Source organism: Phacochoerus africanus, chromosome 16 (genome assembly GCF_016906955.1).
Source record: "Phacochoerus africanus isolate WHEZ1 chromosome 16, ROS_Pafr_v1, whole genome shotgun sequence".
NCBI lineage: Eukaryota > Metazoa > Chordata > Mammalia > Artiodactyla > Suidae > Phacochoerus > Phacochoerus africanus.
In genome coordinates this window covers 49970113-49995756 of record NC_062559.1, presented here as the reverse complement: position 1 = coordinate 49995756, position 25644 = coordinate 49970113, and the positions used below count along the sequence as shown (strand labels likewise).

Here is a 25644-nt window from a genome sequence, read left to right as displayed (position 1 = left end):
TGGAGAGCCACTGCTTTGGCCTTTCCTGGAGTGGCATTCTAAGCCTGCTGGGTGTGAAGCCCCATCCTCAGCAGCTGGGTGGGGTGCCTGCCTCCCTGGTGATTACCTGCAAAACTCGGTCCTGTTCCCACCTTGTGTCATCCCAGCATCGAAGGCTCACCCAGCTGTGTTGGGGAAGAAGGCGGAGTCGGGAGTGGGGGAGTGGTTTGCCCAGGGTGGCAGTGGGCATCCACCGCCCCTGTCTGCACCTGCGCTCTGCAGCCCCTCCTCTCAGATGGGGCCTGAGGGCCACAAGTGGGATGTGACAGCCTCAGCCAGTTCCTTGCACCCCCTCTCCCCCTGCCACCAGGAGGCACAATAGAGGTCAAGGTTGGACCCAGGGCAAGCCCTGAGGAAGGTGCAGGGTTTACAGACAGGTGGACAGACGGACGGACACTTGAGCAGATCAGGCCACAGCAGGAGCTCCTGAGCACAGCTGCGTCCTGGTCCCGGGGCAGAGAGTTCACTCCTCCTGGACGGTGAGCTCGTGCTGGGTGGCCTCCTCGATGCTCTGAAGCAGGCGGATTTCCCACTGCCTCACTCGCTCCAACTGTGTAGGAGAAGGCGCCTCTGAGGTGCGCTCTGCGGGAGCACTGGTCTTTGCTAGAGACCAGCTGGGTAGGAAAAGCAGATGCCACCCAGGGCTGTGGACCCCTGCATGGGCACCATCCAGGCCTCGCCAGTGAGAGCTGGCCTGGCCGGCCTCCAAGGCTCTGCCTCCGCGTGCCGGGCACCATGACCCCATGACAGAGCCGGCGAGCACCCAGAGTGCCGAATCCTGGTTTGAGGACAGATATGTGGGCAGGACCCCAGGCTCTGGGTCTGACAAGGGTACGGAGAGGTTGCTGGGGGGCGGGGACAGGATAGGGAGGGGCCAGCCAGGTGTGAGCCAGGAACATGAGGGCCGTGGTGGGCACCTGCTGATGGAGTGCCTGCGGAAGGCCCCCTGGACGGGTCGTTTTCTCACTGTGTCCTCTAGGGGCTTGTCCAGGGCCACTCAGGGCCCCTGAGGAGGAAGGCCCCAGGACAGCATGATTCAGGCTGCAGAACAAGGCGGAGTAGAAACTGGAGTGGGCGGGGTTCAGGTGACGCAGCCACATCCAGTGGCATGTGATGTGGGGACTGGACCTCAGAGGACAAGCGTGGAAGTGGAAGGAAGAAGGCTGGGGGCCGCCGGCCATCGATGGCAGGCCCACTGTGGACCCGGTCCTCCACACACCCCAGGACTATAAAGGAGAAGCAAGCCCCCAGGGGCAAGATGCGGAATGGGAGGGTGTGGCCCTGTGGTGGATTCATGCCTCTGTCCCAGAGCTTGACCGAGATGGCCTCTGACTGCACGGAGCGGCCCAGCTCCTCAGGGGACCCAGGGCAGGTAGGTTTGGGGCAATCTCCCCCCACCAAAAATCAGCAGGCCCCTTCCCCTCTTCAGCTCCAGAATATTCCAGCCAGGCTCAGGTCTCTTCTGGGAGCAGGTGGGGACATTAGCTTGCAGGGAAATTGACCAGTGAGAGGAAGCAGCTGTCCCGCAATGGTTAGGCAGCCCAGCAACACATATGGAGCTTCTGATCAGCTGGTAAGTCCTTGCTCCTATGACCACAACCACCATGCCTCGGAGCTTGGCAGGGTGTGGAGGGTAGCATCAGAAAAACCCACTCAGGAGTTCCCGTCGTGGCGCAGTGGTTAACGAATCCGACTAGGAACCATGAGGTTGCGGGTTCGGTCCTTGCCCTTGCTCAGTGGGTTAACGATCCGGCGTTGCCGCGAGCTGTGGTGTAGGTTGCAGACGCGGCTCGGATCCCGAGTTGCTGTGGCTCTGGCGTAGGCCAGAGGCTACGACTCCGATTCGACCCCTTGCCTGGGAACCTCCATATGCCGTGGGAGTGGCCCAAGAAATAGCAAAAAAAGACAAAAAAAAAGAAAGAAAAAAAGAAAAACCCACTCAACCAGCAACGGCCCCAGAAAGGCAAGTGAAGCCAAGCAGAGGGCTGGGTGCAAGGGGGAGGGCCAAGAAGAGGGGCTTATGGGAACATGGGAGTTCCTGGTAAGTCAAGTCATCCTGCAGTAGGTAACTCTGGAAGGTAGAACCCAATGACGGCTGAAGAAGCTGGCTAAAAAAAATTAAGACAGGGTGTCTTCACTAGACATGGGAGATGACACAAATAAATGGAAAGACAGTCTGTGCTCATGGATTTTGGAAGAATACTGTTGAAATGCCCATGCTACCCAAAGCCATCTACAGATTCAACGCAATCCCTATCAACATTCCAAGGGCATTTTTTTTTTTTTTTACAAACATAGATCCTAAAATTACAAACAATCTTCAGATTCATATGGAATCACAAAAGACCCCAAACAGCCAAAACAATCTTGAGAAAGAACAAAGCTGGAGGCCTCAGGCTTCCTGGTTTCAAACTGAATTACAAACCTATTGTACTAGAAGCAATATGGCACTGACATACAGACACATCGATCAAAGGGACAGAATACAGAACCCAGAAATAAACTCGTGGGTAGTGGTCAATTTATGACAAAAGAGCCAAGAACACACAGTGAGGAGAGGACGGCCTCTTCAGTAAACGGCCCTGGGGAGCCTGGGCTGCCACGTGTGAAAACGGCGAACCTGGAGCACCCCCTGACACACACACAGACCTACTCCAAGTGGATTAAAGACTTGGGTGTCAGACCTGAAACCAGAAAACTAGAAGAAAACATCGGGGTGAGATCCTTGGCAATGGTCTTGGCCCTGACGTCCCTCAACACCAAAGCAAAGATAACGAAAGGAACCCAGACGAAAGCAAGACGCTATCAAGCTAAAAAGCTTCTGCTCAGCAAGGGAAACCACAAAATGCAAAGGCGACCTATGAGAGGAGAGAAAATATTTGCAAATCATATACCTGACACGGGATTAATATCCGAAATAGATAACTCTATAGCCAGAAGGCGAATAACCCAATTTAAAAAGGGGCAGAGGCTGTAAGTAAACCCATGTGAACGACAAGGCAGAAGCGTCCATGGCTCTTTCCCGAGAAACTCCTAGAACATGAGGTCACTAGAAGGACCCGCTGAGGGGCTGGGAAGCAGAGCTCGCAGCAGGAAGAGCAGGAGACCGCAGGGCTCCGCCAGAACAGAGAGCAGGATTGGGGCGGCGGGGTTTGCAGCTGAGATGAGGACCAAGCAAATAGCTTTCGGGGAGTCCCACTCTGGGCGCAGGAAGGTTACAGGGATTAAGGGGTCTGGGAGCACGTGGGAACTGGGAGAGGCCCCTAGTTTAGGCACAAGCCAAGGTCCTTCTCATGGGGTCATGGGGACCCCCGGGGAGGGGAAAGGGCGGGGTACAGGCAGGGCCCTGAGCTGGACGATCTCCTCCAGCCCGGATGACCTCGTGAAGCCCAGGCCAAGGGCGCATCCCTGGGGAAAGGGCAGCCCTCCCTCTCTGCCTCCACCAGGCTGCTTCCCGGTGGGCAGGGCCATGGGCGGGGACCCATGGCGGGGGCGGGGCGGACGGGGGCGGGACGGGGGCGGGGCGGGGTCAGGTCCTACCGCAGCCGCCAGTTTCTTCAGGTCCCGTCGCCTCCTGCTGGTCTTGTCTGGGATCCCCGGCAATCCTAAGTGTGGTGGCCCTCTCCTTGCTTGGGGGGACGCATCCTGCTGCTGCTGAGGCGGCCGCCGCCGCCGCCGTGGCGTGAAGGAGGCCGGCACGGGCGGATCTTCCTCGAAAGCCCAGGGGTCTGCGTCGGACCCTAGCTGCCCACTGGACACCTCAGAGGCCCGGATGGTGGAGAGCCTCCTCTTTCTGAGGGGGGCCGTGGGGCTGAGCCCTGCCCGGGGCGACGGGAGTTCCTGCGAGGAGGGTGCAGGCAGCGGGGATGCACCTGCAGCGCCCGCTTCCTGCGGGGAGGGGACATCGCCCAGCAGCCCCGAGCGCCAGCTGACGGCCGCTCCCTCCGGGGTGCTGTGCTTTAGGAGCCTTCTCGGGCCCGGCTGGCTGGTCCCTGAGGCAAGGGCATCCTCCTCAGAGGAGCTCCACCCAGGAGCCTGTCAAAGCAAAGCAGAGAGGTCAGCCTCCTAGAAGGTCACAGCCAGCAGAGACTTGGCCGGGCACACTCCCGAGGTACGACCACTCGCCGGTTCTGCTCCAGGGAAGGGAGCCTGCCTGCAGCGTGAGATGAAACCAGCTCAGGACAAGACCACACTCATGCTCTGCCGGCCTTTCACTAGCCTTTTCGTTTGTTTGTTAAAATTTTAAGCATTAGTCGAAAAGAAATTTTTTTTTTTTTTTTTTTTTAAGGATAGGAGAAACGGATGAGTTTCAGGTATTATTACTTGGGGAAAAAAAGAGTTTGAATTGTCAATGAAATCATCTTAACATTGAACCTCAGCCTGAGGAAGCAAAACTGCAGTTTTTGCACATGAGTGAAATCCCGTTGGGCAGGTGGGCTTGCGGGGGGTGGGGGGGGTGGGGGGGGTGGGGGGGAGGGGTGACACTTTTGAGACGCTCCCTGATGTCCTAATCTCAGCCCCACGACTGACGGTAGCAAGTCCATCATGGCCACTTTTCTGCTTCTTCCAACATGAATCCTTGATGAAAGCATCAGAGGTGCTGAAAATACAGTCTAGGGAGGGTTTCCCATGGAAACATTATTCGATGGAGTGTTCTGGAAGGTTCAAACTCTGTTCTCCTTGATTTCTCACGGTATTCCTAGGGAGTGGGTGTGATCATCACCCAGGAACGAAGGGTGTTCAAGGCCAGGGGCGGCGAGTGGCCAGAAGCAGGCGAGAAGGGACGAGTTGCGGCCTGGAGCTGGCGGAGCCCACATTTGTGGCGGTCTGGCTTCACGCACTGAGACGCCTCCAGCTTGGCTGGAAAAAGCAAGGACAGAGGGCCCTCCTCCTGGGAGGATGAGCTGATCCTGTTCTTTGCACAGCATCTACTGTGTAACCCTTGGGGGCCTTTTGAACATTGTTTCCTTTAGCAAAAACCCCTGGAAATGAATTAAAAGTAACTCTAAATAACCTGAACAGTAAATTTTATTCCAGAGAATGAGTTGGCGTCACACACTGACCAGCTGTCTCCCAGAGTGTCGGGGACATCCTGCCCTCCCAATGGTGCGGGAGAGTTCCCGTTCCTCCGCATCTTCACCAGCATTTGGTATTGTTTTTTTGTTTGTTTGTTTGTTTGTTTTTTCCTCTGTCTTTTTAGGGCCTCACCCACAGTATATGGAAGGTCCCAGTCTAGGGATTGAATTGGAGCAACAGCTGCTGGCCTACACCATAGCCACAAGAACACAGGATCCGAGCTGCATCTGCGACCCACACCACAGCTCATGGCAACGCCGGATCCTTGACCCACTGAGCGAGGCCAGGAACTGAACCTGTGGCCTCATGTATCCTGGTCAGGTTCGTTACAGCTGAGTCATGACGGGAACTACAATATTGTTGGTTTTTATTTTTTTGAATTTCAGTTTTATAGTGAGTAGTGGTATCTCATTTGCATAGTGGTTTGTATTTGCATTCCTGTAAAGACTAACGATATTGAGCATCTTTTCATTTATCTACCATCTGTTTACCATCTTCATGTCTTGTTTGGTGAAGGTCAAACCGCTGCCACACTAGAGGCAGACAGAATAGACTCACAGAATAAGACTCTCAGGTTGGATCAGAAAACAAATCCAGCTCCACCCTGTGTAGAGTAGGACGCCCTGAGGACTAGGGGCTCAGAGAGAGTTTCCGGGTAGGGGGATGACAGAGTCACCCAGGGAAGTACAGCTGAGGAAGTGCCGGGACTTCACCGGGTCGGAAAAGGCTGGATTCACGGCAGAACACAGCCAGACCACGGAACAAAAGCACAGCGTGGTGAAAATAAAAGCCCAAATGCTTTGCTGTTATAATTAGCTTGGCGCCAGATAGTACAGCATCGATAGAGCTGTCCCATCACAGGGCACAATCCAAGGAGAAATAGGAGAAACAGAACTCACGCAGGAAGTGAGGACCACGCCCCCCCCCCCCCCTTTTAAGCCTCTGCTGGAGAAAAAAGGAAGTGATTCCAATCCTAGGGCAGATCATGAGCCCTTGTCACGGGGGCCTCCGTCTTTCTACTCTAAACAAGGGCCAAGATCTCGGAATAAAGATGTGCGGCGGGGAAGACTGGGACCCTGACAAAAAAGACCCTTCAGGGGAATGGATTTTCTTATTAACGGGAGCGCCTTTTGACGAACCTATTTCTGCACGTAAAGAAGGGATGAATAATTCCATTTTGGAAATTTGACATGGGTTTTAAAGCCAGTGGTATGGTAACATATTGAAGGCTTACAGTTAAAACAATTTAGCATTGTTTTACAATTATTTAAAATACGTTTTTATATCTTTATAAATTATATATGTATATATAAAGCGTACAGATAAAAAATAATTTGTTTTACAGAAGATGATCATCTAAACACACATGTGGGAATATTAGACGGGAAAAGATAAAGGCTTTAAGGGAGTGGGAACGAGAGGTTGTTTTCTCTCATTACATGTTGTTCTAACTGGTTGGTCATTTGGGGAAAAACAAAGCAAAAGCGAACGGTAGTAAAATCTTTGCTCCGCCTCATGCCTTAAATAAATCACCAAGGGTTGAATATTATACTCTTTTAAAAAATCCATAGATTATTAGGAAAAAACAATACATTAAAAAAAATCTCAAAGTTGGATTCTTATTCACATCATTCGCAGCGATAAATTCCAAATGCATATGAGATGTAAATGTAAAAAAAGAAAAGCTGCAAATGTATCAGAAGGAAATCGGGGGGAATATTCCTCTGTAAATCTGTCAGAAGTAAGGCTTTCTAATGATAACTCACAGTTCAGAAAGCCGTAATAATTTAAAATTAAATATATATATTTTTCAAAGATGATATACTATGTGGAAAAAGATAAACCACAAATTCTAGAAAAGACAAATAAGGGGTTAATCTTCCTAGTAGCTAGGGAAAAAACTAACAACCTAATGGATAAATGGACAAGGACCCTTAAGAGTGTTTTATTTACAAATTAAAAAAAATATGCTGATAAGGAAAGATGTCTTTGTTTTAGGTTGAGTCCTTTTGTGCAAATTGAGGGGGAAAAAAGAATCTGAAGACGTTCTAGAAAAGGTTAAAAACATGATGTTTACTTGCGCTGGGGGCTGGACAGAGGGTGACAGGGGTCACTGCGTACCCATTTGTGCTTTTTTATTTTGAAACCATGGGAACGCAGTACCTATTTACAAATGAAAATGGGCAAAGGAATCCCTGCTCGTCTGATGGAGAGACCTAGAAATCCCCGGGGCCGCTGCTTGGTGGGAAGTGGGCGAGGGGTCCCAAGCCAGCTGGTGCCACTGGAGCCAAAATGCAGGCTTCTGAAGGTCTGGTTTTGGTCTTCACCTGAGGCCTGTTACCTAATTCTGCAGCCTGGCTTTTTTTTTTTTTTTTTTTTGCTATTTTTCTCTTTCTAAATTAAAAAAAAAAAACCTTTTAAAGTATAGCTGATTTACAGGGTGGTGCCAATTTCTGCTGTGCAGCCTAGTGACCCAGTCATCCTCACACTGGCATCTTTCTTTGGCTCATGCTGTCTTCCCAGTGCCGAGGCTACAGAAAGCTGCCTTGCTTCTCATTTCTCACGCCGAGCAGGGCATCACGTAGGCTCTCCTCTGCCGCCCCTCGTTCCCTTGGCCTCCGGGCTTTCCCCAGAAAGGCCAAGACCCAGGACAGAGGCCTCCCCTGATGAGGGGGGAGGGCGGCAGAACAGGGGACTCCCCTCTGAGGTCTCCGGGGATGTCCCCTGGGGCTTGGTGCTGGGGAAAGTGGGGCCTTGGAGCACAGGTGGCTGGCAGGGGGTGGGGCTGGGGAGTGGGCCTGGGGCTCTGGATGAGGGAGTTGTGACCGGGACCAGGACCAGGAGGCCCTCCCCACTGCCTATGCCAACACGGGGCCTGTCTGCCTGCAAGCTCAGGCAGGACCCCCTGGGCTGCAGGAGCAGGGCCTCTCCACCTCCCCTGCCTTCCTCTCCTCCTACCTGCATCCTCAGCACCCCCCCCCCCACCAAACCTCGTCCCCCTAGCATCCCCCCACCCTGCTCCATGCCCCATCCTGCCCTGGCCCACCTGTGCCTTGGGCAAACCTGGATGCCTCCCCCTCCACCGCCCCACTTCCACCCTCCCAGCTGGCCCATGTCCCCCCCTGCCTCGCCCCCCCCACCCCCCCCCCGCATCCTGACCGCCATCCTGTCCCGTCCTACCTGTGCCTCAAGCTCCATCCTGCTTCCCTGCAGAGACCGGACGCCTCGGATCGCTGCAGCTGTGGTGAGCCCCTGCCCTGAAACACCCGCGGCGTCTGCCCGGCAGGCCCACGCAGGTGTGCGGGAAGCCACCTGTGCCCTGTCTCCCGTTGATGACACCCCTGGCGCAGGCGCAGGGCAGCATCGGGTTGGGGAAGCCGTGCCCAGCCTTGATGGGTTCCACCTGGCCGGCTCCTCTGTGTGTGCCTGGGGTGTGTGTCTGGGCCTTCGGGAAGTCAGGGACAACGGGGGCCTGGGGGACCCCCAGACAATGAGCCAAGCATGGTGCCCTCGCTCTGTGCCAAGTGGTTTGCCAACAAGGCCACAACATCCTAAAGGAGAGGAGCCCATCTCCCCGCTTAGCCCCTGAGGCAACTGAGACCAGTCCACGTGGCGACTGAAGCGCGAGTTGAAAGGTAGGCTGGCAGAGGTGACCACCATCAGACTCCGAAGTCCCTTCGGCTGGGTGAACCCCTCAGCAGCCTCCATTCAGTGATGCTCGAGCTTGAGGTGGTGGGACCCTGCGGGCCCATTAGAGTCCTGGCTGGGCCCAGCCGCTGAGGACCCCGTGGGGACCCATAACTGGCGTTTCTCTGGTCTCCCGGGGATGCTGAGCAAATGAATGCTCTCTCTCTCTCACCGCAGAGGACAGGTAACCTGACCCGCCAACCTCCCGGCTCCCACCTGGCCTAAGCCTCTGGGGGGAGAGGGCTGCAGGGAGGAGGCAGCAGCGAAGAGGGACAGCTGTGGCCTTGAACCCGCTGCCCACGAGGGTTTGTTCTGAGACACGATCTCAGTGTCGCAAGAGCCCAAAGCAGCGCGTTGCTGATCCCCCTTCAGTGAGGGGAGGACTGAGCCCTGAGAGCGGGGGTAACTGCTGGCATCATTCAGGGGTGCCTCGCAGAACCACTAAACCCTCGCCCTCTCTGAAAACCCTGTTCTCAGGAAAAAGCTGATAAACTCCGTCACTCTCAGGTGTAAGGGACTAAGAGTACCTTCAAAATGAGGGGAAAAATAGATGAGAACCCACACACTGTCTGACTCCAAAATCAGTGCTCGTTGCCCTTGCCCCTCTTCAGGTATTAAAAAGTATTACCCATCCGAACTTTGCCACCCGGCCACTGTGTGACTTGGAGCAGATGGCTTTTGTTCCTGTTCTCTTTTTTCTGTACATTGAGGCAGCATCTGAGGGCATGGCCTAATTAATGCTTTGACAGCTCTGGATTCTGGGGTGCCGAAGGCTATTGTCAGAGACAGGGGTCCTCCAGGGGCCCCATCATCGCAGCGGGGGAAGCTCTCTGGGCTCCAGTGCCTCAGGCGGTGGAAGGGACTCTGGGGCTCTCCGTGGGCACTGCCTTTGGGAGGGTGGTGCAGCCTTCAGTGGGAGACACTTGAGAGCATGCAAGGCCTTCAAAGGCCACTTCCGTTTCCAGGAGCTCCAGGGGACAATCAGACCGGCTGTCACTCCTTCCCTGTTGCTGGGCACCACCTCTGATAGCCGGATAGAAATGCACACACATCTACGGACAGGTAAACTCTGCACCCGGTAATGGGTGTAAACAGGTGCGCATACATTCACTCAGGTAGGCACGTGTGTGTAAATACGCACGACAGGCAGGACGTTCGTGATGTATTAAATGGAAAATGCTATAGAGCAGGCGGTGGGGTATGATCTCATTTTAAAAATTACACATACACATGGTGTGTGCACACACAGACATACACCCCCACACACACACACAGGTCCAGAGAGAGATTCGTAGAAATAGTAGCATCGGTAATATCTAAGCGGCAAAGTGATGGGGAAATTTTAACATCACTTAAATCCATTTTACATTTTTTTTTTAAAAAGAACACGTAATTAGTAAATAATAATTAAAAAAATAAAGCTCCCCTGGGACAGGCCATCATTTTCCCGATGGAGAAACGGAGGGCCGCCGAGGGGAAGTTTGCCCAAAGCCCCAGAGTGGGTAGGTGGGGGCTGCCTGTGTCCCGGTGTCCTGATGTCTGGGCCGGTGTTTTCCTGTGGCGTCTGTCCATCCCAGTGTCCCCCCCTGACCTCATGGCCCTTAGGCGCACTGCTTCAAGTATAACGTAAGGCCTTTTGTTTGTGTTTGTGAATAAAAACATTGTGAAATCTGAGGTGTGTGTCCAGAGTCACATTTTTCTGGGACACGGCGTCCCCTGTCAGCATTGCCCTTCACTGTGACATTGGGCAGCCCTCTAGGGAAAAGTGTGGGGGTCTGGGAGTGTGCAGGGTCCCTACAGGGACTTCAGGCCTGGCCCAAGCTCTTGAGCATCATGGTGAACCTGGAAGGTTCCTTGTGTTGATCCTTAGAGATGCCAGCCGCCCAGAACCCACATTCCCCTCACTGTCCAGACAAGGAGGCTGAACTCATGTGTGATTCGAATTCAAGTTGCAGGCATGCGCAGCCCCGCTAGGAGGAAGGGCTGCTTCAGAGCCTGGCTCTGGTCACTTTGAAGGGTTGGGCCCAGCACAGTGAGCGTCACCCGCCATGTGTTATGGTCATAACGGGATGCTTGGCACGTGGCAGACTCTCAGCAACGGGCAGCATCTTCTGTCAGCACCCCTGTCACCTGTGCTGTTACGTGGTCACCCTGCACCAGTGCGTTCCATCTCCCCTTCGCACTGGGGCCACTTCTGAGCCCCAGCACCATGAATGACCTGTTGTTTCTGTAGTACATGCATTTTAATTTTCTGTATAGTGTGTATTGGATTTCAAGCTCCCTTCAAGGAGAGAGAACTCAGCCTCTGGCCAAGACAAGGATCACCAGATCTTATCATCGCCCCACGGGTCTCGTTGTAATGCCTCCTCTTCCACCTTTAAGCAGCCTGGCCTACTCCCTCCTGTCCCTACTAGGAAAGGTATATGCCCCCCTCCTGCCCTCACCCCTACAGGCCAATATATGCCCCAAACTACCAGCAAGTATATGTAAGACCTCTTTTTCCCCAACCAATGAGCAGGTCAGCAGGTGTCTCCTGAGCCCTCGCCTCTCCCTGGGCTATAAAAGCAGACATGGCCATGTGCCCGGGGTCGGCTCTCCCCCAATTACCACGAAGTCGGCCCCACTGTGTCGACAGCATCTCTCTCCTCCACAAACGAGTCTTTTCGTCACCTTGCTTTGAATCTGGAAAGTTCTTTCCAACCCACGTGCGCAGACCACAATGGTGTGATGTTTTGCATCTTAGAAACCTTTCCGGCTGGGGAGAGACCCACCCTCCCTGCTGCTGAAACTTGAGTTCTGTCCACCAGGGCTGAAAAGAAACACAGAGACAGGGTTTTGAGCAGAGGAGAAAAAATCAGCTTTATTGCTTTGCCAGGCAAAGGAGGCCACAGCAGGCTAATGCCCTAAAGACTGTGCCCTCCCTGGGGAGAGATTAGGAGGTGGTTTTACGGTTTGGGAGAAGAAAATAGGGCCACAGATAAGGATCAGGGTAGAAGCAAGCTTTTCTTCTTCTTCAGAGTTGGTATTTAGTGTGGCCCCAGGACTGGTTCCAGTGGTCCTCCTTTTTTTTGCTTTCTAGGGCCATCCCCATATATGGAGGTTCCCAGGGTAGGGGTCAAATTGGAGCTGTAGCCACTGGCCTACACCACAGGCACAGCAACGTCACATCCAAGCCACATCTGTGATCTGCACCACAACTCACGGCAATGCCGGATCCTTAACCCACTGAGCAAGGCCAGGGATCGAACCTGCGTCCTCATGGATCCTTGTCGGATTTGTTTCCACTGAGCCACTTTGGGAACTCCTGGTCCTTCTTTATGGAATGAAAAATGCTCCATCACGTAGTTAATGTCTTCTTGGGGGTTTTAGATCTGCAGATATTGTTCTGTGTATTCCTTGAGGAGGAACCAGGACCCTGCCCCAAGGCTGCACCACCGTTTCTTGACCGTTCCTTCCCTGTCTTTGCATCTCCTCCCTTCCCTGATTAGCAAGTTTGAACTTGCCCTTTGGAGCTCTGGGGAAGGTCGTGGAGGCTGAAGCTTGTTCCCTAAGAACAAGAGATAGGGGCCACCCAAAGGCTTGTGTCTGGGGAGCCCCCCGGGCCCTGCCGGGTCTCATCCCTGGCCTGGCCAATTCTTGGAGATAGAAACGGGCTCATCTGGGAGCACCTCTTTGATGTGGGAACCAACCAATTTGTAGGAGAAAAAAATGTCCCTATAAGAAGGTAGAAAGGAGAGACCCTGGCCGTGATGACCAAGCAAAGTCCAGCCAACTGCCCCAACCACCCCTCCCCCACAATCTGCTTCTGTAAACTGGCTTCAGCATCTACTACCTTGCCTGACCTCACTCCGGTCCGCCAAGCATGGACCCCCGAAGAGCCAGCCCATAAAGCCTTGTGAAACCCTTCTTCGGGGCTCAGACTCGGGAGAGCCATCTCCTCTGAGCCGCAGGGTAATAAACCTGAGTTCTCCAACTCTCCGGGGGCTCGCTTGGTCTCTCACTGCGTAAAAGAGCTGATACACTGCAGCCACGGGGCTGTAGATGACCTTGGGGACAGCGGTGACTTTTTAGATACGATACCAAACACATGACACATGAAAACGAATGTACATATACCCAAGCTGGACTTCAATAAAATTAACAACTTCTGATCTGTGAAAGAAAACGTAAAGAGAATACGAGCCACAGAACCAGGAGGAAATCTTTGCAAAACACAAACCTGATACAGGACTATTCACTAAAATGTTAAAAACAAACAAACAAACTCTTAGAACTGAAAAATTAGAAAACAAACCACTTGATTAATAAATGGTCAAAGTTGTTAACAGACATGTCCCCAAAGAAGAGAAACAGGTGGCAATTAAGCACATGAAAAAATGCCCCACCTCATACTTCATCTGGGAAATGCAAATTTGTCTTTTTTGTTGTTGTTGTTGTTGTTGTTGTTGTTGTTATTGTTGTTGTTGTTGCTATTTCTTGGGCCGCTCCTGTGGCATATGGAGGTTCCCAGGCTAGGGGCCCAATCGGAGCTGTAGCCACCGGCCTACGCCAGAGCCACAGCAACGCGGGATCCGAGCCGCTTCTGCAACCTACACCACAGCTCACAGCAACGCCGGATCGTTAACCCACTGAGCAAGGTCAGGGACCGAACCCGCAACCTCATGGTTCCTAGTCGGATTCGTTAACCACTGCGCCACGACGGGAACTCCTGGGAAATGCAAATTTTAAAAAAGAGATAGAAACACACAATGATTAGAATGACCCAAATCCGGCCCCTGGATCCCTGGATACTGAATAACAGAGAACCGTCAGCCACACTCCCGCATGACGGCCCCAAGGATGTCCACACTCGTAAGGTGGGTGGGACCCCTCGCGATGTCCACACTGGGATGACAACCCTGGCAGGGGATGCTCACTCCATGCTATAGCCGAGAACACCCCACGTGATGACCAGGCGAGGCGACAGCCCCCTGTGTGATGGACCAGAGATTAGCATGTTCTGACTCTTGGGCCCAGGGCCCAGGTCAGAGAAGGGGAAGAGCTGGGTAATGCCAAGGCTGGCAGGTGTGAGCAAAACACCGCCTCGCATTCCGTGGGTGGGAGAGACCCTGCTGCCATGGGCGGGTTCAAGGGGGCTTGGCGGGGGATCCTGGATGTTTGAGGCTGCCTGATGGGCCCATAGACATATGAAGGTCTCTGTGGGCAGAGACCTGGGGAAGGTGGACCTCCGGGAGGATGTGACAGGGGCCAGCCAGGGGCAGTAGCAGCCTTTTCTCTCCATCAAAGTCACAGACAATTTTAACCATCGACGAAACCGCCGACCTCATAGCCAAGAAATTATCATCAGCGCTTAACCAAATAGCACTTTGCGCAACATAGCACAGAGGCCACAGGTTTCCCGCAGCCCACGCAAGGGGCCAGGGCGAACTCTTCTTTTGGACACGAGGCAGTGAAGTCTTGGTGGAAATGACTCAGCTGAGTTCCTCTGGGGTGAGCAGCGGGCTAGAGACCAGCGGGCTCAGGACCCTTGGGTCCTTCTGAGACCTCCCCATCGCCCCTCACAGCCCACCCCGCCCAAGTGCAGCAACGACGGTTTGAGCCATCGCCCTGCCCTGAACTCGTCCTTCCCAGCTTCCTCACAGGGAGTGGGATGGGAGGGGTCTTCTAAACCAGCGCCCTCCAACTTGACGGAGCCTCAGGGTTCCTGGAGACCTTGTGAAGACAGAGGGCCAGCCGAGCTACCAAATCGGGGGTCGGGGTGGGGCCTGAGAACATGCATTTCCACCCAGGCCCCAGGTGAGGTGACCACAGTCCAGACCACGACCCTGAGGCCCCAGGTGCAGGAGGAGGGTCAGGGCACACCGTCCACATGCCTGGCACTTGTACCCTAACCCTAATGGCGTCCCACATGGGAAGGCAGGAGGTGGTTTGCCAAAGTAGAGATGAAACCCTGGTCTGTCCGGGGAACCCGGGGTGCCCGCCTCGTCGGGACGCGCTGTTTGAGCGCCTCAGTTTAGATCTGGGCTCTGTTGACGTGACAAGAGCGAGGTTTACTTTTCCGTTGTGAGGAGCGGGGTTGCAGGCTTGCCCTCCTTTTGCGGAGCGGTGTCCTTCATGACTCAGGAGCCACCAGGCAGCCGGGCCAGGACTTTGCAAGATTTGCATCATTCTCTGCAGCGATCGATGGGCGGACACAGCAGAATCTCTTTTTGTTTTTTTTTCCCTTGGGTTAAAAACAACCTCCCTTCGAGGGGTCCCCTGGATTGCGGCGTTCTCTCCCGTGGAAACTTTGATTTTGTCCTTGACCTTTGCACTGTTTTTCAGGCAGGGATTGCCCAATTTTCCGGTTGCTGGTGAGTAAGCAGCACGAGAAGACAGAATTGGAAACAGTGTGTGACAGAAGGCAGGTCCCTTGCTGTTGTGTCATGAAAAGGGTACCGGCTTCTGCTCCGTGACCCCCCACGGTGGCCAAGGGTGGCAGTGACAGCTCATCTTTATCCGGGGCTGACTCTGCCAGCCTCTCCCGTGCCCCCATTTTACCGATGAAGAAACTGAGGCCCAGGGGGATTACATAATGTGCAGGGACTTGGAATATAAGGTGCCAGCACAGGCAGACCTGCTGGGGAGCTCCCGTGCCTGCCCTGCAGGGGCTGATAAATCTCTCAGGGCTGAGTTCCTTGGATGCGGTGGGGGCTCCTGTATCCCTAGATCCTGCAGGCAGAGGGGCTGTGCTGTGAGGCATCATGACATCTGTGTGGCCCCATTCAGTTTGTGTCTCCTGGGACCACACAGAGGGGCCGCCCGGATCAAGCGCAGCTCCTCTGCTTTCCTGTGGCGGGAACGGTAGTTTCCTCTCCTCGGCAAAAAGCAGAAAATTTACAACTGGGACTCCGTGAATGTAATGCTTTGTTTGGCCTCGTTGATAAGATACAGATTCAGGGAGTTCCTGTTGTGCCACAGCGGAAACAAATCCGGCTAGGAATCGTGAGGTTGCAGGTTTGATTCCTGGCCTCGCTCGGTGGGTTAAGGATCCGGCGTTGCCGTGAGCTGTGGTGTAGGTCGCAGATGTGGCTCAGATCCTGAATTGTTGTGGCTGTGGCATAGGCCGGTGGCTACAGCTCCGATTAGACCCCTAACCTGGGAACCTCCATATGCCGCTGGTGCGGCCCTAAAAGGACAAAAGACAAAAAAAAAAAAAAAAGATACATTCAGCTCTGAAAAATTCCCATTTGCACCCCTAAACTACTTTTCACTCCCAATCCTCCAAATACACTCCCAAAGGCCCTTCCATGGGCAGAAAAGTGTGTGCAGGGCCTCCCATGGTGCCTGGCTTGAAAGGACGCCAGAATGAGGGGCGCTGGAAACGGTCTCTGGTCTCCAGGGCTGCTCCCCTCAATCTTTCCAGGGCTCTCTGATGACCTGTACATCTCAGCCCTGCCCAAGCCTGTCCGGGGGCAGCCAGCCAAGGAAGTGCCCGGGCACAGCTTGGACTCTTTCTCTACCTATGCCCCGCTCTCTGAACCCTCCGCTAACACACTTACAAGGATGGGCTTCTAACTGGTGCTTGACAGAGCAGGTCTCTTGCTAGACTGTGCGCGTGGCACAGTTAGCCCTCTCCCCATACCTCGTTCTGTCCCTGCAGCGATGGGAGGCCAGCTCCCGTCCCGCTGTGTGTTCTCTGCTGGGGGAAAGAATGTCAGGAAGCTCCAGACACGTGCTGTGTGGGGGAGAATGGAGAGGGCTGGAAGAAAAGGCACCTCATTCTCAGGGGTGGCTGTGGGGGCAGCCAGAATAGGCTCCTGGAAGAATGAACTTTCGCTATGGAGGGAGAGATACTGGAGTAGAGAGACATGAATGGCTGGATGATAGAGACATGATGGAATAGAGGGATGCGGATGACGGAGAGATGCTGGAGTACAGGGATGCAGATAACGGGGAAATGTGGATGCCAGCGAGATGTAGGTGATAGGATGATAGAAATTTGAGCATGGAGAACAGGGAGAAGAAAGTTATGGAGGTACGACGGTGATTTTTTTTTTTTTCTGGAGGTGGGGGGGACATCAAGGCTGGGAAATGAACAGGAGTCTGTCGGGCTGGGGTTAGGAGAGGCAACTGAGGAGGCTACAACACGTAAGACGGGAGAGCACCCCCTCATGCTAATAGGGGCCAGACCCGAAGTCAGACTACAGGGAGCGTGGAAGGCCAGGCCAGGCTGTGGATGCTCACCACTGGGCACCAGGCCCTGGGATTCAGGATGTGCCTGGAAATGAGCCCAAGAGCAAGTACCTCTTGACATGCCAGGGGAGGGCAGCTCACCCCACAGGACAGAGGGACAGCCTACCTACACAGGCCTTGAGGAAGCATCCTGCCCATTTGGGCCAGTGGGGCTGGGAGCAGGGAGTCCTCTCTCTGGGTTGAGGGCCATTTGGTTTGCTGCTGCTCCGAGGTAAGCCATGGAAACATTTGGGACATCAATCCCCCAGGAGAGGAACTTCTACTGCGTGCAGGATGACCAAGGCCTGGGAGAGGGAGGGAGGGACCTCGCTGGGCTAGTGCGCAACTGGGTGAACTGTCCAGGGCTGGCAAACTGCCAGGCACACAGCAGGCGGGCCCCAAGCATTTACCAGATGATTCTCTCCGTCAAGTGTGTCATTCAGAAAACATTTTAAGTGGGCATACTGATTCAAAATCGAGAAAGCCAAGAGAGAAAATTCCGAGCTGGAAAATTCCAGTTCTTTTGAGGGAAGTGAAATCGTTTAGGAACTCACCTCGAAAATAATGCTAAAATGTCAAAAGCATTGGTCAGCTCCTTCACCGGACACTGACTTTTGTTCTGTAAAAAAACAACCAATATGACTGTGAACTTTCACCTGCAAATGTTCTCACCAAGCTTATGTTGATGGTTTGCTGAGGAGATGCCGGTGTGTGCGTGTGTGTGCGTGTGTGTGTGTGTGTGTTACAATTTATTGACACAGTAGTGGTACAACACAAACAAGTAAGTTGCCTAAGGCCACACAGCCAGTGAGGTAGCTAGGGGGAAAAAAAAGCTAGTAAATTAATTTTACTCGTTTTTTCTCGAGATAAGATACATAACGTAAGTACCCGATAATACCAAATAATGCAGCATTTACTAGATAACGTAAATCCTGAATGGATTTACAATCTAGAATGGATAAGAAATAAGATCCTACTCTACAGCTCAGGAAACGATATGCCATCGCTTGGGATAGAACATGACGGAGGAGAGTGTGAGACATGGGTCGCTTTGCTGTACAACAGAAAGCAACTATCCTTTAAGAAAAACCAACCAACCAACCAACCAAACAAACAAACGAGATGGGTCTCTGGGGGCTGTGGTGAGACGCCCGCATAATGTAAATTCAGAAAGATATCCAGAAGGCTACAAAGGAGCTGGGGTGCCAGGGGATGGGCGGCATCTTTGGCACTGGGAGGCAGGGTCTATCCCTGGCCGGGCACAGTGGGTTAAGGATCGGGCATTGCCACAGCTGCAGCTGGGATCTGATCCCTGGCCTGGGAACTCCATATGCCACAGGGCGGCCAAAAAAGAAAAAAAAGAGAACCAGTGTGAAGGGAAAACCAGTCTCTTTCTCAGACACCTAACTTCCTACCTCTCCCTCCAGGGCAGGAAAGTATCACTTTCCTACATATTCTTCTCAAAATAGTCAATACATTTAGAATCACAGTGACATCTGCATTCATATTACTTTTTTCCTTTTTTGGCGCAAAACTAATGGCAAAACCAATAGCATATTCCGTACCTTCTCGTTTTCAGTTGAAAATTGTACTTACCAGGCACAACAGTGGAGATGTTTCTCTATCTGTAAATATGAGGCTGCCTTCCCTTTGGCAACAGCTGCCCGGTGTCCAGGTTTAGGGTGCCAGAGAGCGCCTGCAGAATCTGGGCACGGGCAGGCCCGTTTCTTACTGTCTTTGAAGGCACATTGTTCCTTCCGCCCAAGAGAATATCCAGAAACAGGAATTTTAACAAAGCGGTAGCCTTGGGAGTGGACGCCCAATAAAAATTTGGACTGAGGCTGAAAGTCGGAGGAGGCTTGGGGTCTGCATTCTGTTCTGCAGCCTTGGACCCTTCTCTGAATGGCTCTGAGCCCTTCCCCTCTCTGGAAGCTCAGTTAAGTGGGATGGGGTCCGTAGATGCAAACAATGACATTTGGAAGGATAAGCAATGGGGTCCTATCATTCAGCACAGAGAACTATATCCAATCTCTTGGGATAGAATGTGGTGGAAGATAGTATGAGAAATAAATGCATATATAGGTATGACCGGGTCACTTTGCTGTACAGCAGAAATTGGCAAACGTTGTCAATCAACTATACTTTAATAAGCAAGCAAACAAACAAAGCTGGATCTCTGGAGGCTGTGGTGAGATGCCAGAGCCTGGCACCGCCCAGGGAGGATCTGTCCCTTTCCTTTCTTCTTTCCTCCTGGGAAAGGCTCTGCAGACAGCAGTTAAGGGGCTTTGGGGACCTTCTTCCTGCAGGGAGAGAAGCAGTTCTGGGCTTCGCTTTCAACGTTGGCTTGCAACGACCTGAGTTCTAAGCCCATCCTTCCTTCCTGTTTCCTGCTTGCAAACTGGCAAGTGCCCTGGCCTTGCCCAGCTCATCTCTGGGGTTCTCCCTGGGTCCCCGGGAGCATCAGCAGGCTCTGGCCGAGCATGACCCTTGAACAAAACAAGCCAGCGCCACCCTCCACCTGGCATTGCTCTCCTGGCTGAAGCTGCACTTTGGCTCCAGGTGGGAACCCTAACAACGGGGCAAACACCGTATGAAACCTGAACCGTTTACCCTCCTTCCACCCACGGTTTGCGCAGGGCCTTGAGCCTACGGAGCAAAACAAACTTATTTTGAACACCGGGCTCAAGCGCGCGGCTCTGTCAATCATTAACCGCGGGTGCAGGTGGCCCGGCCCGCGCCCTTCATAAAGGCGCACGCAGCGCCCAGCGGGCATCAGCCGCCGCACCAGCGCCACCGCCACCGCGCAGCCAGCATCGGCCGCCGCGCTACCTCCCAGCGGGCACCTGCTCCTGACCGCCACCCCCGCCCGGCGATGCCCGAGGTCCCCGCTGTCCGCGCCTGGCCGCTCCTGCTCTCGCTTGCCCTGCAGCTCGGCGCGGCCGCCGGCGCTCCCCAGCCCTGGCACTGCGCGCCCTGCTCCGCCGAGAGGCTCGCGCTCTGCCCGCCCGTGCCCGCCTCATGCCCGGAGGCCACCCGGCCCGCCGGCTGCGGCTGCTGCCCGACGTGCGCCCTGCCGCTGGGTGCCGCCTGCGGCGTGGCCACTGCGCGCTGCGCCCGCGGGCTCAGCTGCCGAGCCCTGCCCGGGGAGCCGCGGCCCCTGCACGCCCTCACCCGCGGCCAGGGAGCCTGCATGCCTGCGCCCAGCGCCGAGGCCACAGGTACCACCATCTCCCACCCACTGGGGCCCTTTCCTGGGGCGAACAGGGCAGGGGCTCACCAAAGCCCGCAGCCCATGGGAGCTTTCGGCCAAAGCCTTTAAGGAGAAAAGATTTTAGGTCATCCAGAGGAACCCCAGTGTTTCACGGTCCTTCTGGGGGTCCCCTAGGGGAGGGTCGGACATGCACAGCTTGGTGGGCAAGTTGGGAAGGGAGCCCAGCCCCGCTGGGCAGTCCACGGATCCCTAGATATCCAGACATGAGGCAGGAGGAGATGATGGGGGTGCCCCGGGCAGTGGGGTGCCACTCCAGGCGTCCCTGGCCCTCCTCTCTGCCAGTGGACCGGCTTTCGGGAAAGCCTGCCGTGGGAGCCCCGGCCTGTGGGCCTCCTGGGAAGTGTTTGGAATGTCCTTTGTAATATACGTCCTGTGCAGACACTATGTGCTTCCCAGATGTTTACAGAACATAATGTGAAAGTTTAGGCTAAAAACTACGCTTGCATTCATGGCCATAGAAAAACAGTGTTTGATGTGTGTGCTGCCTTCTCACAGCTTGACAATCAGAACTTTCCTGAATTTAGCGGTGATTTATTTGTAGTGGGAAGCAGAGGAAATGCCTCCTCCGCTGCCCCCTCTCTCTACCCCCCTGTTGGGGAGGCGGCATGTCCAGTGTGAGTCTGCGATTCTTGGAGGACTCTTGAGGCTCTGGGCCCTGACAGGGACCTGCTGGAGCATGGGACTGGAGGGGACAGGGTTTTCCTGCTGGTTCTCTGCCTTCAGAGTCAATGAAATGGAGTCATAGCTATGGTCCTCAAAAGACATGACACCCCCTGCCCCCCCCTCCCGCCCCCCGCCAGGGAAAGCCAGTTCTCTATTCTTCTGTCCAAGCACCACATCAAACCCTAGGGCTCTGCAAGAAAGTTGCCCCCTTGTCTTCCCAGGGTTGTAAAGAAGTTACTTTGTGGGAAGGCAGAACCCCTGGAATAAAAGGGGGTAGAGCAGCCACGCAGACCCCATTTCCAGATGAATCCTACCATCTGTTCACAGAGAATTACTGACCTCCCATTTTACCGATGGGAAAGCTGAGGATGGGTTCTGGGGAACTGAACTGCAAATCCATGGCTTTCTCAGGTCTCTTCCCAGGCTTCCACAAATGTGCCTGTGGCTACTTCAGAAGCAAAACCACAGGGCACTCTGGCCAAGCCTGAGGTTTACTATTTTCCCAGAACAGAACTGGCATTGCCGATGGGTCATCCCTGTCCCCCGAAACCATCAGAAGTTCCTTTAAAGGGGGAGGAGGCGATAGTCTGGGTCAGCATAAGCATCCTGTCCTGGTCTGGTTCTGCACGAGGGGAGGCACTTTTCAGTGGCGGCAAATGCTTGGTAGAGGGGCTCATGGGTTTTTGACTTTCTGTTTTCAGAGACAGAGGACCCCGCTGCCCCAGAGACTGTGTCCCCTGAGAGCGCAGAGATGACCCAGGAGCAGCTCCTGGACAGTTTCCACCTGATGGCCACGTCCAGCGAAGACCTGCCCATCCTTTGGAACGCCGTCAATAACTATGAGAGCATGAAGGCTCTCGAGGTCACAGACATCAAGAAGTGGAAGGTGAGGCCCCGGGGCAGGTGGACTCTTTCGCTTGGACCTGCTGGGCGGTGCTGGTCCGGTGCTGAGCCCTGGATAGAAACACGTTTCTTCCCAAAGACATCTCTCAGCTTAGCTTTGTTGAGCTTTTCACACCAGCGCTTTCAGCAGAGGAGGCTGCTGGATGGAAAGAAAATGCAGCTCGTCCTGTGCAACTTGAGATGTATTACTTCATGTCTCTGAGCTCCTCTCTAAAATCAGGGTATTGGTCTTCATAATAAAAGTTAGCATTTTAACCATTCAGTGGCACTCCCTGTCCCCACCACCCATCTTGAGAACTTTCTCATCCTCCCAAACGGAAACCCTGTCCCCGTGAGACACCAAATCCCGTGGCATCTTAACTGATGTCTGTTTTCAGTTCTACCCCTTGAGGGCGCCAGAGAACCAAAGTTGGAGTGACTTGGGTTGATTTGCCATAAAAAGAAAATCACGTCTACCAGCAGGCATCCCCAGGAAAGCAGAGGGATGAACCATTTCCTGGGCCCTTTAGAGTTTCATCTTGAAATGATGACACGTGGAGCAAGTTTCACCCTTATCTCCAATTGTCCAATGATTTTGGTTTTTGTTTAACCAAAATGTAGATTTTGTAGATGGCACAGGAACGATGCTCAAAATTTAGAACGTCTGTTACTGAGGCCTCCATTCAGGGAGCTGTACCCATTCTCCTTTCAACCGATGGCTGGGGCCAGAATTACCCCTCCCCCCGGGGTGGGGCAGGAGGGGCGGGACTGCTCCTGGACCTGGTGACAGCGGTTGCCTCCTGCAGGTGTTTAGCAAATGTTCAGTGAGGGGGGGCCTGGGGTTCCCATCCTTCATCTTAACACCTCAGGAGAGACGAGCCACCCTCCTCTTACAGGTGAGAGAAGGAGGCCCAGGGAAGGCGGGTCCAGGCCGGCCCCCAGAGCCCACGCAAACCCTCTTCCATTGTGCCCCGTGACGCTGGGTGCACGCTGTTTCTTGTCATTGACCCAATGGCCAATTATTCTTTCAGGAGCCCTGCCAGCGAGAACTCTACAAAGTGCTGGACAGACTAGCCAGGGAGCAGCAGAAGGCAGGGGACAGACTTTACAAATTTTATCTGCCGAACTGCAACAAGAATGGATTCTATCACAGCAAACAGGTGCGTGCATCCTTACGGGGGCAGCCCCGGCTGCCCACACCCCCATGAAAGCCAGTCTTTTCAGCAAACATGGTGTCCAGCTCCAAGGAGGCCCCATAAGGCCCCATGACACGTTATATTAAGGGAAGACCCACCCCCTGGGACGAGGAGCCGCTAGGCCTTCCCCCCATCCCACCCCGCTCAGCCTGAAGACCAGCTCAGTGTTTGGGGGGGACACCTGCATTCAGGGGCCCTGGGCTGAGCGGCACTCCATTACCCAGCAAGCCTGAGCAGGTGGGGTCCCCGCCGAGGCCCTTCCCATTCTGAATCTCAGTTTCTCTGCCGTAAGAGACAGGAACCCTACCTAGGAAAGCGAGGATCTGTTTGGCTATTTCTTCCTCTTTTATCCCCCAAAGGAAAATGAACTTTCTACTGAACTACAGTAGCATTGTTTGGGCTTGCCAGATAATAAATGAGATCAAAACAAACCAAGACTGGGCATTCCTGCTGTGGTGCAGGGTTTGATCCCTGGCCTCGTTCGGTGGGTCAGGCACCTGGCATTGCCGTGGCCGTGGCATAGGCCGGCAGCTGCCGCTCCGATGAGAACCCTCGCCTGGGAACATCCATATGCTGCAGGTGCAGCCCTAAGAAAACAAAGAACAAAACCAAAAAGCAAACCCCAAACCAAACCAAGACCTAATTTTGAGAAGCCCTTTAGGTCTCAGGGAAGCCCAGGCTCTGTGGATATTTCCAGGGGCAACGGAGGGGCAGGACATGCTTGATAACCGATGAGGAGTTGGCCGGGGACTAGGACAGCCAGGTCAGCTCCCTCTGGGCTGTGGAGGGAAGTACATGCTGGACCACTCCGCACACGCGTGACGTCCTTCCTGCCCGGGGCCCTGGACCTCCGTCTCCATCTTGCAAGGAGAACCAGGAGGGTGTTGGAGTTGCCCGCAGTCATGGTCCTGGCCCGTGGGTGGCACCCATCCCTGGCTTTCAGCTGCCACGCTCTCCACGTGGCTCTGGGCAGCACGGAGCTCTGCCTTCCCCTCAGCTTCTCAGGCACTGCTCTTGACCTTGCTGCTTCTCTTTGCAGTGCGAGACGTCCCTGGAGGGAGAGCCTGGGCTCTGCTGGTGCGTCTACCCTTGGAGCGGGAAGAAGATCCTGGGCTCCACGGCGGTCAGAGGGGACCCCAAATGCCATCAGTATTTTAACTCACAGAACTGAAAACAGATGCAATAGGCTCTCTTCCTTCACGTGAAATATTTAAGTACATAGTATATTTATACTCTCGAATACACACGCACACTATATATATGTATATATGTAGGAATTACTTTTTCTACTCCATGTATTACTTGATATATAAAGCTATAGTTTATTTATTCACTGTAAGTTTATTTTTCTACACAGTAACTTGTGTTACACTAATTTATATATCATGAAACACTTCCTGTCATGCCGTATGTAAATACTGTGCTTTTGCTCTTCAGAGGTCCTGCTTCTGTTTTAAAGAGCATAGGCAAATACTTGCTCGAAAACACAAAACCAAATGTGTAGCAGTGATTTGTTTTCAAGTGGTTGGATGGAGGATGGCTATAGGCTGCGCTTAAGGATGGTCTACTGTGGTTATTGCACAGGTGCGTGTTTTGCATGAACTTGCAGGGAAAGTTCAAGGCTGGTCATGTGGTCAAAGCTACATGTGATTGTAAAATTTGCGTTGTCAAACACACATGCGCAGTGTAAACAGGTTGGAATAAATAAATAAATAACCCACACCAGAACATTCCTGGTGCTGTGAACACTTGTTGAACTTACTCTTTCGTTTCTCCTGAATCCCCTCCATCCTTGGTGCTTCAAGGTCCCCCCAAGAGCTCCTCCCCTTCCTCTTGTGAATAGATCAGGGCTTCTTTCACCTTAAAGGCAAGATGGAATCACTTCCTTAACCTCTCCTCACCTCCTTACCCATCTCCTCTCTGACGCTGCCTGGCCTCTGTCCTCTGCAGGGCATCAGTGACGACCTCCTGGGTGGCACCCTTCTTAACCCTCTGTTTGTATGGCTGAGCCCAGGGCATGGGCTCTCTGTTCTGTGGATTCCTTCTTTCTTAAACTGTCCCCAGCTTGCTTTTCCTGACAGTGCTCCCACCCCATTCCAGCCTGCCCTGCTGACTGCTCCTTCCATATAGCTCCCTGGATGGGTATCTCGCCCATCTCAGCGGATCCCACTTCTGCCTGCCCGGGTCTGGCCTCCAGTTCTCTGTCTTGGGTCTCCTCCTTCCCACCCTGAGGCTGCCATCCTCCAACTGCCAAGGCCCCAGGACTCACCGTGACCTCAGCCCTCAGACTCGCTGTTTAAAATGTATCAGCCAGCAGGATGCGGGTCAGCCATGGCCTCATCCCACCTGGTAGAAGTGACTGCATGGACAGTGTCACGGGCACTGCCATCCCGAGATGGCAATGGGAACATCCCCCAGCACTTCAGCCCTCATGAGGCCCTACGGGGTGGGCCCCTCCGGTGCAGGCTCAGGAGCGGAGCTGGGGAAGGTGGACTTTGCATGATGCAAGGAGGTGACTTTTGGGCAAAATTAGTGACACAGTTCTAAGCTTGATGGCACCGGCCCAACAGCACCTACAGAGTTTCATCTGTAGGTGCAACCAAAGTTGGGGGCTTT

General features: G+C 53.8%; 2 protein-coding genes across 2 annotated transcripts; one reads left to right on the top strand and one right to left on the bottom strand.

The window, feature by feature from the left end:
- On the bottom strand, window positions 1-15337 carry CCDC201 (coiled-coil domain containing 201). Its single transcript, XM_047763128.1, has 4 exons — window positions 15241-15337; window positions 4763-4899; window positions 3580-4074; window positions 1-589 (listed from the first exon to the last, which is right to left on the bottom strand). Exons 1-4 carry the CDS (start codon window positions 15335-15337, stop codon window positions 503-505), a joined length of 816 nt encoding a protein of 271 aa, XP_047619084.1. The 3' UTR covers window positions 1-502.
- Window positions 15338-19793: 4456 nt separating this feature from the next.
- Window positions 19794-24260, top strand: IGFBP1 (insulin like growth factor binding protein 1). Its single transcript, XM_047763594.1, has 4 exons — window positions 19794-20234; window positions 21652-21836; window positions 22864-22992; window positions 24068-24260. The coding sequence occupies exons 1-4, from the start codon at window positions 19889-19891 to the stop codon at window positions 24197-24199; spliced, it is 792 nt and encodes a 263-aa protein (XP_047619550.1). The 5' UTR covers window positions 19794-19888; the 3' UTR covers window positions 24200-24260.
- The last annotated feature ends 1384 nt before the right edge of the window (window positions 24261-25644 follow it).